At 41.2% G+C, this 16,335-nt stretch overlaps 1 protein-coding gene across 2 annotated transcripts in view; it reads left to right on the top strand.

Annotated features, from left to right (window-relative positions):
• CMC1 (C-X9-C motif containing 1) overlaps nt 1-16,335 on the top strand; it is a 76,009-nt gene that overhangs the window by 4,908 nt on the left and 54,766 nt on the right. Inside the window, exon 2 of one of the 2 annotated variants that reach the window (XM_054019916.1) lies at nt 14,680-14,765. The exons of the other annotated variant lie outside the window; for it this stretch is intronic. Within the exon in view, the coding sequence (XP_053875891.1) occupies nt 14,680-14,765 (86 nt within the window). The remainder of the gene's footprint in view (nt 1-14,679; nt 14,766-16,335) is intronic. 2 annotated transcript variants of the gene reach the window in all.

The following is a 16,335-nucleotide window of genomic DNA, read 5'->3' as shown; positions in this document are numbered from 1 at the left end:
AAATAGAGAATGGCTTCAGCTCTGGCAGTTCTCTACTCTCTGGATCATAACGTTGTCTTCTTAGAATCTTCTTTGAAGTATGTTTGGTTGTATTAATTATTAAGCAGATACCTGAGTATTTAAAATCCCTATAATTAACAAAAATATGGCACTTTGCCTTGTCTGCCTTTCCTTTTCTTTCCAAGTGTTATAGTATTGCTGAAACTGATTTCTGACTTACCGCAGTATAGCCATTGTGGATTACTGTACTAGCAAACATGCTTGTCAGTATTCTTATAATCCAGTACTGCCATATTGCAAGAACACATGAGCCCCAAAGCAAAATGTAAGATAACAAATTCAGCCAGTGAAAAAGGTGAAAATTGACTTCGAGGTGATGATAGAATGGTGAGAAGTTAGAGCTTCTGAAATTTTCCCTGGTGTTGTCATCCTTGTACTCTATCTTAATTTGAATTGATGTGAATATAGGATAGAGAAATCTCAAAATCTGTAACTTTTTAAATACAAAGATATATACTACCATCGGTTTTAAGAAAATCTTAAATATACTGCTGTATAGAGCAACTGCACTAACCAGACTGTTTAAAATTGTTGTTTAATTAGGATTTCAGGGTTTTCATGTCAGATTTACTGTTAAGAACATAAGAATGGCCACACTGGTTGAGACCAAGGGTCCATCCAGCCCAGCATCCTGTCTGCCGACAGTGGCCAATGCCAGGTGCCCCGGAGGGAGTGAACCTAACAGGTAATGATCAAGTGATCTATCTCCTGCCATCCATCTCCACCCTCTGACAAACAGAGGCTAGGGACACCATTCCTTAACCATCCTGGCTAATAGCCATTAATGGACTTAACCTCCATGAATTTATCTAGTTCTCTTTTAAACCCTGTTATAGTCCTAGCCTTCACAACCTCCTCAGGCAAGGAGTTCCAAAGGCTGACTGTGTGCTGTGTGAAGAAGAACTTCCTTTTATTTGTTTTAAATCTGCTGCCATACTTAATTTCATTTGATGGCCCCTAGTTCTTGTATTATGGGAACAAGTAAATAACTTTTCCTTATTCACTTTCTCCACACCACTCATGATTTTATAGACCTCTATCATATCCCCCCTTAGTCTCCTCTTTTCCAAGCTAAAAAGTCCTAGCCTCTTTAATCTCTCCTCATATGGGACCCATTCCAAACCCCTAATCATTTTAGTTGCCCTTCTCTAAACCTTTTTTAATGCCAGCATATCTTTTTTGAGATGAGAAGACCTCATCTGTACACAGTGTTTAAGATGTGGGCGTACCATTGATTTATATAAGGGCAATAAGATATTCTCTGTCTTATTCGCTGTCCCTTTTTTAATGATTCCTAACATCCTGTTTGCTTTTTCGATTGTTGCTGCACACTGCGTAGACGTCTTCAGAGTACTATCCACGATGACTCCAAAATCTCTTTCCTGATTAGTTGTAGATAAATTAGTCCCCATCATATTGTATGTATAGTTGGTGTTATTTTTGTTCATTTTGTTTTTATATTTTTAGGTAATGAAATCATCAACATTTCATTAGTAAAGAGCAAGCTACTTAGGAGCCCAATCCTGCAAACATTTATATACAAGTGGGCCCTCTGAACTCCATAGGATTACTCACATGCCTAAAGTTACTCACTTAGTGTCTGCAGATTCAGATCCTAAGATTCCAGTTCTGCAATGAGCTCTTCACAGGTAGACCTCTGTACTCAATGGAGCACCACCACCTTCAGTGGGACTGCGGGTAGAGTTCACTGCAGAATTGGGGTTAAAGGCCCCAGCCTTGCAACCAGTAGCGCTTGGGAGGACCTTTGCACTCACATGGAGCCCTTCTGACTTCAGTGTGGCTCTTTGTGGGTACACTAATCCTTCCACAGACTGTAGGATTGGGGCCTTGGTGTGTCAACTGTGTATTCAACTAGTGTTCAAACATAAATGATTTTTAATCATTATCTATTGTAGGGGTGAAAAAAATCCTAACTTTAGAAATGTCATCTTCATATTCCGTATCTTTAAGAAATCTGTGTAATCTAGTCAACATTATTCATTTAAAAAATCTCTTGTATCCCATTTTTCGCAATATTAATTACTATCAGGAGCAGAGATTTTTTTAATACAACAATTTACATGTTTTTAAATCATGACTAGTGTGTGTGTGTGTGTGTATGTATATATATATACATACATGTGTGTGTATATATACACATACATATACAAATTACATGAAAATTATAATTTCATAACACCATCGTGCAGTTCCCCTCCAATGTTTTAGAACAATTAAACATGGTAAATTCTCCAACATAAGATCTGACACACAAATTGGTAATTTTAAGACTATAGGCATAAAATAGTAAGCAGGAGATAAAAATTTTGGAGGAACGCATTATTTCCCTAGAGGGATAGCAAGACATACTCATTCTTGTACATTCAAAAACACTGTAATGAGAATATTAAAAGAAATCTGAGTTCTTTGGTAGCTTTAAAATCCCCTTCCCCAAATTTAAATAATGCAGATTATGTGTTTTAATAAAAATAGAACAGGAAGGAAGTACCCACTAGTACGTCTGTATTTAACGTACTATCACTTTTATCAATAAACCATGTATTAAAAGATTTTTAACTAGAACATAGGAGCAGTGGTTAAAAAAACAACAAACAAAGCTCTGGGCTGAAACTTAATATTGAGTCTTATGATTCAGGAATTATTTTAACTGAGTCAATTTTCAAATTATGTAAAAGCAAAAATTTATCTAAAAAGCTTGTGTAAATCAGCTAAAAATGGAACAATTTTAACTTAAAGTAATTACTATATTTCATAATTTAATCATTTTAAATGACGTATATACTACACCTCTACCCCAATATAACTTCGGGAGCCAAAAAATCTTACTGCATTATAGGTGAAACCGCGTTATATTGAACTTGCTTTGATCCGCCGGAGTGTGCAGCCCGCCCCCCTGAGTACTACTTTACTGCGTTCTATCCGAATCCGTGTTATATCGGGTTGCGTTATATCGGGGTAGAGGTGTATGTATTCTTATATATAAAATATGACACACACACACACACACACACACACACACGTCAATTAAGGGAAATGGTGTGGGAGGAAGGTGAAGGCAAGCCCTTCCTCCCAGCTTTATAATCTAGAGTTTAAAATGTGATGCGTGTTTGTGGGGAATTTTTCCATTTTTGTTTGTAACGTACAAATAAGCAGGAAAATTAATCTTATTTCTTTTAATGCAGATGTTTTTAAAGTCTGTCACTTTGTAATTAACCTGTTTAGCATGCTTTGATCCTTGGATGGCTGCAAAAATTGGATGAAGTGCAGCTTGTCCTCTGGAAAACTAGCTACTGGCAGATGTACGTCTTGGATGCCAGCTGATAGGAAGCAGGGAATGGAAAGGTGTGGAAACACTGTCACTTACCTTTGTGCTACAGTATTGCCAAGCCCAGGCATTCAGCAATCCTGACCCAGGTCCCCAAAAAAAAATGAAATTGACATAAAAACAGATTTTTTAAAGAAACCTACCGTTATTTGTATTATTGCCCTTATTGCTTTTTGAACATTTTAGAATTCATGTTATCAAGCTTTTCTCTGCAAACCAAATATTAGAAACTTACTTATTTTTAAAAATGAAAGCTGAAATTCGTACATCATCAAATGAGTCCAGAAACTGGGGCTTCAAGAAAAGCCCCAAATATTAAGACGCACGCTAAAATCATGAGAGTTGACAACACTAACATTCTCTTTCCTCGTTCCTCTTACCATGATACAAAGTCATCTAAAATATTCAAAACACCTCTCTGGTCCTCTTATTTCCTCCTAGAGATTAATTGACTTAGTTTTCTCCATTCTGTTTATCTTTGTCAGCCATTTTTGGCTGATGCTGTGAACTCTGTCTCATTGTGAGTGAGAGAGAAATCAGTATTGTTAGAATTTCCCCCCTCTTTCTTCCTTCCTACCCCCACCACTTTTACTTTTTGATACTCCAGTAATGAGGACCATATAAATACTTGCATAGACGGATCAATATTTTCTTCTCGTTTGTCCTTTATAGGAGCAAAGGAAAGAAAGATGTGAGGTTACTTAAACAGGAGCCCATGAAGCCAGTTTTAACTAAACAGGAAGAAGACAACAATTAACAGGATGAATTTCCAATAACACACCTTCTCTTTCACCCCCAAAACCCTGCCAGCTGGAGGTTGATAAGAAAGGCAGTGGTAGGTTGGGAGGCCCTCAGCAAGGTCCAGGGATCACACCGTGGTGAGTTGCTCCAATGCAACCACAGCAGCCATGAAATGGGGGAGGGTATTGACGTTTATTAGGATGCTATTCTTATAGGGTCTTCATTGTCATAACAGCCTTTGGCTAATAGTAGTTGTCTACTAAATGTGACAGTCCCCTTTACTTCAGCTGCTAGAAGCAAAAAGAAGCTTTTTTTTTGTCTCTTCTTCCCCCCTCAAGAGCCTCCTGACTATTGCAAAGATCCCCTCTACAATATTTTTTCCTTTGTAGCTTCCTGCCTTCTGTGAGGAGGGAGGGAGGGTGGGGGATGTTACCAGTACTCCATGTTTTGTGAATTCCATGTGGTTTCTATTCTTCTCTAGAATTTAGTCCTGATACTCTGGTTCTTGTTGATGTATCTATTTCCTCTCTCTCTTCCCCCCCCCCCCCCCCTCATAAAAATAATGAAAACCGTTAAACCAAATGGCCATGGCTCTTTGCCATCCAAGGCAATAAATAATTTTTGCAGCTGAGGCTTTTAATCAACCACAGAAGATTATTATAAATGTTGTCTTGTGCATATGACAAGAGAACCGTTTCAAGCAATGAGATTTGACAAAACAGACGGCTTTTCTTTTGTGAAGAAAGTTATGTGCCTGCTTAGGTGTTTTGCTGAATAAATTTAGGCCCTGATTCAGCAGTATATCTGCTTCCCCCCTCTAGAATTAAAGGAAGGGAATCCCTTCCTTTAATCCCTTACATTGTATTCTCTTCCAGTCTTGGCTATAGTTTCTGTGTCTCCTTTCTCCCCTCTACACATTCACTTTATTTTTCTTTGTCTCCCTTCTTTTGTTTACCTCTTTACTTTTATGCCCTTGCTCTCTCCTCTCTCTCTTTGGCCTGGTCTACACTATGACTTTAATTCGGATTTAGCAGTGTTAAATCGAATTAACCCGGCACCCATCCACACAACTAAGCCATTTAATTCGAAATAAAGGGCTCTTTAAATCGATTTCTGTACTCCACCCCGACGAGCGGAGTAGCACCAAAATCGATTTTGTCATTTCGAATTAGGGTTAGTGTGGCCGCAATTCGATGGTATTGGCCCACAGTGCACCATTGTGACCGCTCTGGACAGCAATGTGAACTCGGATGCACTGGCCAGGTAGACAGGAAAAGCCCCACGAACATTTGAATTTCATTTCCTGTTTGCCCAGCGTGGAGAGCACAGGTGACCACTGATAGCTCATCAGCACAGGTACCATGCAGGCCGATAATTGAAAAAGAGCACCAGCATGGACCGTACGGAAGGTACTGGATCTCATCGCTATATGGGGAGAGGATTCAGTGCTAGCAGAACTTAGTTCAAAAAGACGAAATGCCAAAACTTTTGAAAAAATCTCCAAGGGCATGATGGAGAGAGGCCACAATAGGGACTCAGATCAGTGCCGTGTGAAAGTCAAGGAGCTCAGACAAGCCTATCAAAAAACAAAGGAGGCAAACGGTTGCTCCGGGTCAGAGCCGCGGACATGCCGCTTCTACGACGAGCTGCATGCAGTTCTAGGGGGGGCCGCCACCACTACTCCACCTCTGACCGTGGATTCCAAGGCGGGGATAATCTCATCAGCTACACTTGAGGATTCTGCGGACGGGAAAGAGGAGGAGGACCAGCTTGCAGAGAGCACCCAGCACTCCGTTCTCCCTAACAGCCAGGATCTTTTTCTCAGCCTGACTGAAGTACCCTCCCAACCCAGTATCCAAGACCACGACCCCATGGAAGGGACCTGAGGTGAGTTTACCTTTTAAAATATAAAACTTGTTTTAAAAGCAAGCGTTTTTGATGATTACTTTGCCCTGAGGACTTGGGATGCATTCGCAGCCAGTACAGCTACTGGAAAAGTGCCTGGGGATGGAGCGGAAATCCTCCAGGGACATCTCCATGAAGCTCTCCCGGAGGTACTCCAAAAGCCTTGCCCCAAGGTTTCTGGGCAGTGCAGCCTTATTCTGTCCTGCATGGTAGGACACTTGACCGCGCCATGCTTGCAGCAAGTAATCTGGTATCATTGCATGACAAAGCCTGGCAGCGTATGGTCCCGGTGTTTGCTGGCATTCAAGCAACATCCGTTCTTTATCTTTCTGTGTAATCCTGAGGAGAGTGATATTGCTCATGGTAACCTGGTTGAAATACGGGAATTTAATTAAGGGGACAGAGGTGGCCGTTCCTACTGGGCTGTTTGCCTGTGGCTGAAAAGAAATCCTTCCCTGCAGTTAGCCAAGCGCAGGGGGGTGGGAATTGGCCCAGAGCTTTTCGAGTTTGGCTAGCAGGGATCTTCCCTGATACCAGCCACGTGGTGGGGGGAGGGATAAAGCAATCATCCAGAGAATTGGATGGGTGGGGGGGGTTGTTAGTTTGTTTTCTGCTGCTGTTGAATGTTAACAGGAAAACCGCAGCACTCAACGGGCTTTGCTTGGTATGTGGGAAAGAAGGGCGCAGAAGCCGAAAGACAATAGCTTACCATGGCCGCATGCAAGCCGAATTCTGTTGCCTGGACCTGCGTCTGTGATCTCTTGCAGCAAAGCCACAGGCACTCAGTATTAAGAGACAAAATGCGACCTTGCACAGAAATCACATGTGCTATGTAATGTGAATAGTGTTGGTCACCGTGAAAGAGTATAAGCATTGTTCTGCAAAATGTATCTTTTTAAAAAATTCTCTCCTTTTTTCCCTCCCTCCAGCAGCTGCAAATTCTTCAAGCCTCCCTCCTCCGTCCCGAAGGCTATCACAGATAAGGCGTCGGAAAAAGAAGATGTGAGATGAGATGTTCACAGAAATCATGGAATCCACCCGCAGTGACAGAGCTCATCTGAATGAGTGGAAGGACACGGTTTCAAAGTATAGGAACATGAGGAGGGGAGGGACCAACGTGAGGAGAGGAGAGACGCTCGAGATGAGAGGTGGCGGCAGAAAGATCAGAGGAGGCAGGATGCAACGCTGGGGCTGCTGCGTGAGCAAACAGACATGCTCCGGCGTCTGGTGGAGCTTCAGGAACGGCAGCAGGATAACAGAGTGCCACTACAGCCCCGGTATAACCCCCTCACCATGTTCCATAGCCTCCTCACCCAGACGTGTAAGAATGAGGGGGAAGGGAGGCGCCGTGCACCTTCCCATTCCACCCCAGTGGACAGCCCAAGCAAAAGGCTGTCATTTTTTTAACCTTTTTTTAGTGGCCTTTTCCTTCCCGCCGATCCTCCTCCCAAACCCCACCAGGGTTCCCGCCCTCTTTTTATAATCTATTAATAAAGAATACATGATTTTTAAACGATAATGACTTTATTTGGTTTGAAAGCAAGCTGGGGGAAGGGGAAGGGTGGGTTCCTTACAGAGAATGAGTCAATAAAGGGGGCGGGTTTTCATGAAGGAGAAACAAACAGAACTTTCACACTGTAGCCTGGCCAGTCATGAAACTGGTTTTCAAAGCTTCTCTGATGCGCAGTGCTTCCTGGTGTGCTCTTCTAATCGCCCTGGTGTCTGGCTGCGTGTAATCAGCAGCCAGGCGATTTGCCTCAGCCTCCCATCCCGCCATAAAGGTCTCCCCCTTACTTTCACAGAGATTGTGGAGCACGCAGCAAGCAGGAATAACAATGGGGATATTGGTTTGGCTGAGGTCTGAGCGAGTCAGTAACGATCGCCAGCAACCTTTTAAACGGCCAAATGCACATTCTACTACCATTCTGCAAAAAGAAGAACAGGAGTACTTGTGGCACCTTAGAGACTAACAAATTTATTATAGCATAAGCTTTCGTGGACTACAGCCCACTTCTTCGGATGCATATAGAATGGAACATATATTGAGGAGATATATATACACACATACAGAGAGCATAAACAGGTGGGAGTTGTCTTACCAACTCTGAGAGGCCAATTAATTAAGAGAGAAAAAAAAACTTTTGAAGTGATAATCAAGCTAGCCCAGTACAGACAGTTTGATAATAAGTGTGAGAGTACTTACAAGGGGAGATAGAGTCAATGTTTGTAATGGCTCAGCCATTCCCAGTCCTTATTCAAACCGGAGGTGATTGTGTCTAGTTTGCATATCAATTCTAGTTCTGCAGTCTCTCTTTGGAGTCTGTTTTTGAAGTTTTTCTGTTGTAATATAGCCACCCGCAGGTCTGTCACTGAATGACCAGACAGGTTAAAGTGTTCTCCCACTGGTTTTTGAGTATTTTGATTCCTGATGTCAGATTTGTGTCCATTAATTCTTTTGTGTAGAGACTGTCCGGTTTGGCCAATGTACATGGCAGAGGGGCATTGCTGGCACATGATGGCATATATCACATTGGTAGATGTGCAGGTGAACGAGCCCCTGATGGTATGGCTGATGTGATTAGGTCCTATGATGATGTCACTTGAATAGATATGTGGACAGAGTTGGCATCGGGGTTTGTTACAAGGATAGGTTCCTGGGTTAGTAGTTTTGTTCAGTGATGTGTGGTTGCTGGTGAGTATTTGCTTTAGGTTGGGGGGTTGTCTGTAAGCGAGGACAAGTCTGTCTCCCAAGATCTGTGAGAGTAAAGGATCATCTTTCAGGATAGGTTGTAGATCTCTGATGATGCGCTGGAGAGGTTTTAGTTGGGGGCTGAAGGTGACAGCTAGTGGTGTTCTGTTATTTTCTTTGTTGGGCCTGTTTTGTAGGAGGTGACTTCTGGGTATTCGTCTGGCTCTGTCAATCTGTTTTTTCACTTCAGCAGGTGGGTATTGTAGTTTTAAGAATGCTTGATAGAGATCTTGTAGGTGCTTGTCTCTATCCGAGGGATTGGAGCAAATGCGGTTATATCTTAGAGCTTGGCTGTAGACAATGGATCGTGTGGTGTGTCCTGGATGGAAGCTGGAGGCATGTAGGTAAGTGTAGCGGTCAGTAGGTTTCCGGTATAGGGTGGTATTGATGTGACCATCGCTTATTAGCACAGTAGTGTCCAGAAACCTACCATTCTGCACTTGCTCAGCCTGTAGTTGAACAGCTCCTGACTCCTGTCCAGGCTGCCTGTGTATGGCTTCATGAGCCATGGCATTAAGGGGTAGGCTGGGTCCGCAAGAATAACTATTGGCATTTCAACATACCCAACTGTTATTTTCTGGTCTGGAAAGTAAGTCCCTTGCTGCAGCCCTTTAAACAGAGTAGTGTTCCTGAAGACGCGAGTGTCATGAACCCTTCCCGGCCATCTCACGTTGATGTTGGTGAAACGTCCCTTGTGATCCACAAGTGCTTGCAGCACCATTGAAGAGTACCCCTTGTGGTTTATGTACTGGGTACCCTGGTGCTCCGGTGCCAAGATAGGGATATGGGTTCCATCTATCGCCCCACCACAGTTAGGGAATCCCATTGCAGCAAAGCCATCCACTATGGCCTGCACATTTCCCAGAGTCACTACCTTTCGTAGCAGTACCTGAGTGATTGCTTTGGCTACTTGCATCACAGCAGCCCTCACAGTAGATTTGCCCACTCCAAATTGATTCCCGACTGACCGGTAGCTGTCTGGCGTTGCAAGCTTCCACAGGGCTATCGCCACTCGCTTCTCAACTGTGAGGGCTGCTTTCATCTTGGTATTCTGGCGTTTCAGGGCAGGGGACAGCAAGTCACAAAGTTCCATGAAAGTGCCCTTACGCATGCGAAAGTTCCGCAACCACTGGGAATCATCCCACACCCGCAACACTATGCGGTCCCACCAGGCTGTGCTTGTTTCCCCTGCTCAGAATCGGCGTTCCATGGATAGAACCTGCCCCATTAACAACATGATCTCCAAAGCACTGGGGCCCGTGGTTTGACAGAATTCTGTGTCCGTGTCCGTGTCCATGTCCTCATCACGCTTGTCGCTGCGCTGCCGCCACCTCCTCGCCTCGTTTTTCTGGTCCTGGCTCAGCATAAACTCCATGAGAACGGTGTTTACAATGTTCATGACTGCTGTCTTGAGCTGAGCGGGCTCCATGCTTGCCGTGGTATGGAGTCTGCAGTGTTCACCCAGGAAAAAAGGCGCAAAATGGTTGTCTGCCGTCCATTGCTTTCATGCAGGGAGGGAGGGAGGGGTGAGGCTGTACCCAGAACCACCTGCGACAATGTTTTTTGTCCCATCAGGCACTGGGATCTCAGAATTCCAGAATTCCAATGGGCGGGGGAGACTGCGGGAACTATGGGATAGCTACCCACAGTGCAACGCTCCAGAAATCGACGCTAGCCCCGGTACATGGATGCACACCGCTGAATTAATGTGCTTAGTGTGGCCGCATACATTAGACTTTATACAATCTGTTTCCCAAATTCGAATTATATAAATTCGGATTAATCCCGTAGTGTAGACATACCCTTTCTCTTACCATCTCTCTAGGTGAAGTAGTACTGCTTGGTTACTCTGTTGAAAGGAGCCAACACAGTTTCCCTCAGATGAACAGTGCCACTCACCTGTTTTTGAAGCTCTGGTATTAGTTTTCTTAATTTCTGAGTACGTATGGTTAGATTGCTGCAATTTGTTTCATTTACACTATTGTGGGATTTCCAATGTCCCTTTGCAGAGGAAACGTAACGCAAAACAATATGTTGTCATAACATAGTTATGAACGGACTGTTCTGTAATGAACTTGTTAGAATAAAAAGTGATGTCTGGCTCTCAGTGCTGAACAGTAAACTTGCAGAATAATGAGCGTTTTCTTTGGGAAGGTGTAATACTTTGGAAATGGCAAAAGGCACTGCGGACTTAACAGCATGGGTTGTGACTCTACTTTCAGGTATCCCCTTATGAAGTTCTGCATTTCATACATGGCAGCAGTTGTTACTGACTTTCTGGATGTTAATGGTCTTCTGAGTAAACAAGGCTTAGAGAGAGAGAGAGAGGCTACAGTGTGGGGGAAGAGGTGAAAGGAGTGGAAATGAAGTGATCTCAGAGGGCATAACCTTTTTGATGGTAAAGCTCACTGTAGTTATTGCTGGCTATTCTGTGTGGTAGAGTGTGATCTTGGTCACAAGTTATCTTTTTATTGTATTTGTCAGACTCGAAGTGGAAAAACAATTTACATTGTATATCAAGTGAATATTTTTTTTCAAGCATTGTTCAATTGATTTTTATTTTCTTAACTGCTATCTTACTTGATACTAAAGTGGTTAGTGTTGCCTTTTGGCCACTAACTTCTCTAGAAGTGCATACTGTATCACACATTGGGGCAGATCCTCAACTGGTGTAAATTATCATAGTTGATTTAGGACACCTTATACCAGCTGAAGATCTGCCCCAATAGGTTTACTGTGTTGGAGGGTGTACTGTATAATGGGGTAGAACTGGAGACAGAGGTCTGTGTTGTATGTCTAGCTCTGCCACTGACTTGCTGCATGACATTTGCAAAGTTACTGAATGCCTGGTTTGAAGATGCTGCTGGGGCTTAGGAATGAGATAGGCAGCTGTGTCCATGCCCACTGTCAGAAACATAGGCACTTAGGGGACTTTTAACAGTGGAAATTTGGACACCTCAGGACTTTAGGCACTTCTATGGTTAGGTGGCAGATGAGTGGAGGTTTGAGGATCTCAGTGTTGGATTTAGGTTCCTAAAGTGGTAATTACACATGTAGGTCCTTTTGCGGATATAGCCCTGTCTATTTACTAGAGTCATGTAACCTTAACATTCCAATACAGAGTGACAAGGGATACAGCTGGGGAGATAGTCAAAGTTGTGCACATGTCAATTTACTGAGAAGGACTTGTTGATCAGTGTTGTCACAACTTTCATTTCCTGTTAAAAGAAAACAACTTCATTTTCTAATAGAACAAAGAGCTAAGTATTATGGCATAATGTGAGTAAGATTGGAGTGACATGAACAAATTATTCTTTTGAGTAAAAACAGTTTTTCAAGTGTAATAGTTATGACAATCTTTTCTCTTAGACCCTGTCACAAAATATGAATTAGGTGTGTTCTCTCAGATACTTTAAACTGCCACCTTTTCTACCTTTATACTCTAACTTAGGCCATCCTTGGTATACACGCAATTTGAGCACCAAAACTAAATTGGTTTAGAAACTAGTTTAGGTAAATCAGTGCAACCCCTTGGTGCAGACACTCTTAATTATGGGTTAAGAGTCTCCAGATCTAAGGCTATGTCTACACTACCACGGTAAGTCGATCTACGGTACGCAACTCCAGCTATGTTATTCACATAACTGGAGTCGATGTACTTTAGGTCGAGTTACCGCGGGGTCTACACTGCAGGGGGTCGACAGGAGAAACTCTCCCGTCGACTTATTTTACTCTTCTCTGGGGTGGATTTGATTTAAGTCAAATTGATTTAAATCATGATTTAAATCAATAGTCAGGAAGACTCGATTTAATAATGGATTTCTACATAAAAGTGCATTCTTGTTGGTTGTTATAACCATAATACATATTCTTCACAACTCAGAGATAGATGCAGGTTTCATTTTTAGAAGGTACACACTATACATTTTTAAAGTGATTTATTTTGAAAACTTTTCAGATTAGTTTTACAGCTATATCAGAAAATGAATGATTGGTTATTTCATTTACCAAAGGTAATTGATGCAGATATTTATGAAGTCATTGGGAGGTGAACGATCTCCAATTCAACAGGTTAATCATTAATATTTGGAGGATTTTCTTGCCATGCTGTATTAGGAGGAGAACATCACCAGACAGACATTTAAATTGTTGTATTTAACTAAAACAATGTTATTTATTCTGGACGTTTTTCTTTAACAGTAAACATATAATATTTTAACAAAATAAGCATATGATTTTTTGAATTTAGTTAAACATTCAAATTTTCTAAAATCAGGTTTGTTTTTGTTAGAATTGTTTTTAACTAAAATAGTTAAATGAAATAGTTTAAAAAAAAAACAAAACTTAAATTGACTGTTCAGCCAGGTCAACATGAGAAATGTAAAATATTGGCTTCTGCAGCAAACTAAGTCATCTTCACCTTCATTTTCCTGTTTGTTCAGAATCTGGAAAAGAAAAACAAGCTTTCCAGCTTTTTCAGGTCCCAAATGATTTCTCAATTTGGAATGAATTAGTCCAAAGAAAGAAATTATTCTTTCTACACCGGCAGAAGAAGCTACTGCTGTTAAAAGTGAGATTATCACTTCAACAGTCTCTGAATCTAAGTGCTTAAGTGACTTCCACCAGTTCATTGGTGTGACTTCCTTTAAAACATCATCAGCAAACATATTTCTTGAATGGTTCACCATTAGCTCTGAAGTTTATTATAGTTGGCATTATGGAGGGATGATTGCTGGATGTCCATGTCATAGCTAACTCCTCTTCTTCAGCAGTTAAGGTTTGATCCTGGTACCGAGTATTGAGAATATTTGCAAGAAAATGAGCTGTAGATAGTGCTTGTCCCATTTGTTTTTTTAATGCTTGTAATTTAACTCTCTCATTGCATATTTCTCTTTTTAAGATCTCACTCAGTTCCTTCCACATTTCAACAGCATCAGCAATAAAACAGCAATTTCCCTACATTTTGTTCAAGGCTACAGAAATAGGCTTCAGGGTACTCAGCATGTGTTCAACATTTCTCTTAAACCTAATGTTGAGGACTTTGGCTGTGACAGCACCATCTATTTTTTCACTATTTTGTTCACAAACTGTCATCAGATTAGGCCAGTTCTTGATATAGTGCTCAAAACTGTCCACTACTGAGTTCCATTGCATTGTGGAGAGTTAACTTGGTTCCTCCCACTATTTTCAGAGGAGCTGCTGCAAAGTGGTTGTTATTGAAGTATTTTGCAGTTTCAACATTAGCCTTTATTTCTGGAACACTGAAGTCTTTGGCTAGGAGATGCATCAAATGAGCACTGCAACCATATGTTATTCTCTTGGGACTCTCTTCTAAATAATTTCTTCTCATCTTGGATACATTTGCAGCATTGTCTGTAGTACGCAGCTTGGTCAGACATTTTAATTTTTTTTCACAGTTTGTTATAGCTTTTACTGCTACTTCTTGTAAGTATTCTCCTGTGTGTGCATTTCCTAATGTATCAATTGTTTCTGTAAGGAAGACATTCGCTTCTTCTATTGTCACACAAGCACATACAACAGGATCATTGTGGACATTGCTCCACCCAACAAGACTCAGGTTAACAATTTCACCCTCTAGACCTTTTGCACACTGCTCAATTTCTCTTTCATACACTTTATCCAGCAGTTTGCCTGCGACATCTGCTCTGTTGGATGAACTGTATCGTGGTCTTAATGACTGAACCATGTTAATGAAGTGTGGGTTCTCAGTCATACGGAAAGGAGAGTTCGTTGCATAAACAAACAAACAATTATGAAAAAATTGCCCAGTAAGTGGCTGGTTCTTATCACAAGCTTATCTGTGGTTGTTTCTGGATGATGGAGATTTTATTTCTCCTTTTGCTACAGGTGATATCCTGTGGCTATGTGACATACATGATGTGACTGAAACACTATCATTGGCAGATAACTCTGAAACTATAGAAAATGATGGTGATCTTGAAGGTGGATAGTCTTCAGAGTCCTGTATGTTGAGGATGGATGTTGAGGATGGATGCTCCTAAACAAAATAAGTCAATGCAGTTATTTAATTATTATTACCATACTGCTCATTGAGTATTACTCATTGCATTCTTTGAACTCATTGATCTTCCTCTTACAATTTCACCTTTAAAGTAGGTGTACTGAGTGTACTACTTTAAAGGTGAAATTGTCAGAGGAAGATCTGCCTCTTTCAGCTATTTATTTTTATCACAACTGCATCTAAAATGATAGTACCATAGAGTAACAACTATATTTTTTGCTCAAACATGAGAATTCAAGAATAGTCTAGAAGGAAGACAGGCAGTCCTTAAGAAAGAAATATGAAATAAAAAAGATTACCAACCTGAAGATCCTGCATGTTCAGACATGTTCCTTTCATCATCTTCAGCGCAGCTTCTTCCTGAGAAGGAACACTTCTCATGATGCTGTTTCATTTGGGCAACCAGGCCTTGCATTTCTTTGTTGCACTGTTTGCATTTTGCACGCATGCCTGTCTTACACACAGGTAGAGGAACTTCATTAAAATATTCCCAAACTGGGTTTCTTTTGCTGCCATTATAGGTTTTCCCTTCTAATGAGAGAATGGTATGGTAGATCTCAAATCAATGAAGGCTACACTCGGAAAGACCTCAAGACTTCTGCTCAAACAGTTTCACTTTTGTTTCTGCTGCCTGTCCCTCCCTTATCACATTGATCTCCACACTTCTTCTCCTTGTCCAGATCTATTCCGCCCCCAACAATCTTCTATTCATTGAACTTTTTGAAACTTTGCACTTTTAGAGAGTTAAGGGATTGACTCTGTGTACACAAATTTGCAGAGGGACAATAGGGTTGGGGTCTGTTATTTCTCACCTCTATATTTTATTGTATGTATTTATGTATGTATTTAAAAACATTTTTGCTGTTAACAAACATAATATCTCTGGAGACACAAATCCATAGTTTGAGAACTGCAAAACGAAGCATCTCTGATGGTATCTTCCAGACTGAGCACTGAGTCCCATTGGCTAGATAGAAAGATTAACCTAAATAATCTATACAGAAGCCTCTCAAACCCCATAAGATTGGGTCCCTAATCCATGAACTATTGGAACTCATTTACAAAACTTTTTTTAAACATTACATGAATATATTGTCTCATACTATAGAATTAGAATTTATAATCCCTATTCCATGATGAGATATCTTTGAGCTATAATGTATCTTACTTAAAACTATCTTCAGATAGGTTTTTTCCGCAAAAAGCATTTTTTATTAAAAAAATCCGATTTAAAATAAAAAAAAAAATTTTTTTTAATCATTGATTTTTATCCACTCTGCTCTTCTCGTCGGGGGGTAAAGTACAGGTCGACTGGAGAGCGATCTGCTATTGATTTGGTGGGTCTTCACTAGACCCGCTAAATCGACCACCGGTGGATCGATCTCGGAGTGTTGATCCCGGCTGTAGTGTAGATGTAGCCTAGGGGACTGCCTGGTCTACAGATTTATTTAAACGAGTGCTTAAATTGTGTGTAGATAAGGCCTTAGGCTT

Source organism: Malaclemys terrapin, chromosome 2 (assembly GCF_027887155.1).
Source record: "Malaclemys terrapin pileata isolate rMalTer1 chromosome 2, rMalTer1.hap1, whole genome shotgun sequence".
NCBI lineage: Eukaryota > Metazoa > Chordata > Testudines > Emydidae > Malaclemys > Malaclemys terrapin.
Note: the sequence above shows the minus strand (reverse complement) of the source record. Positions and strands in the feature narration are given on the sequence as shown.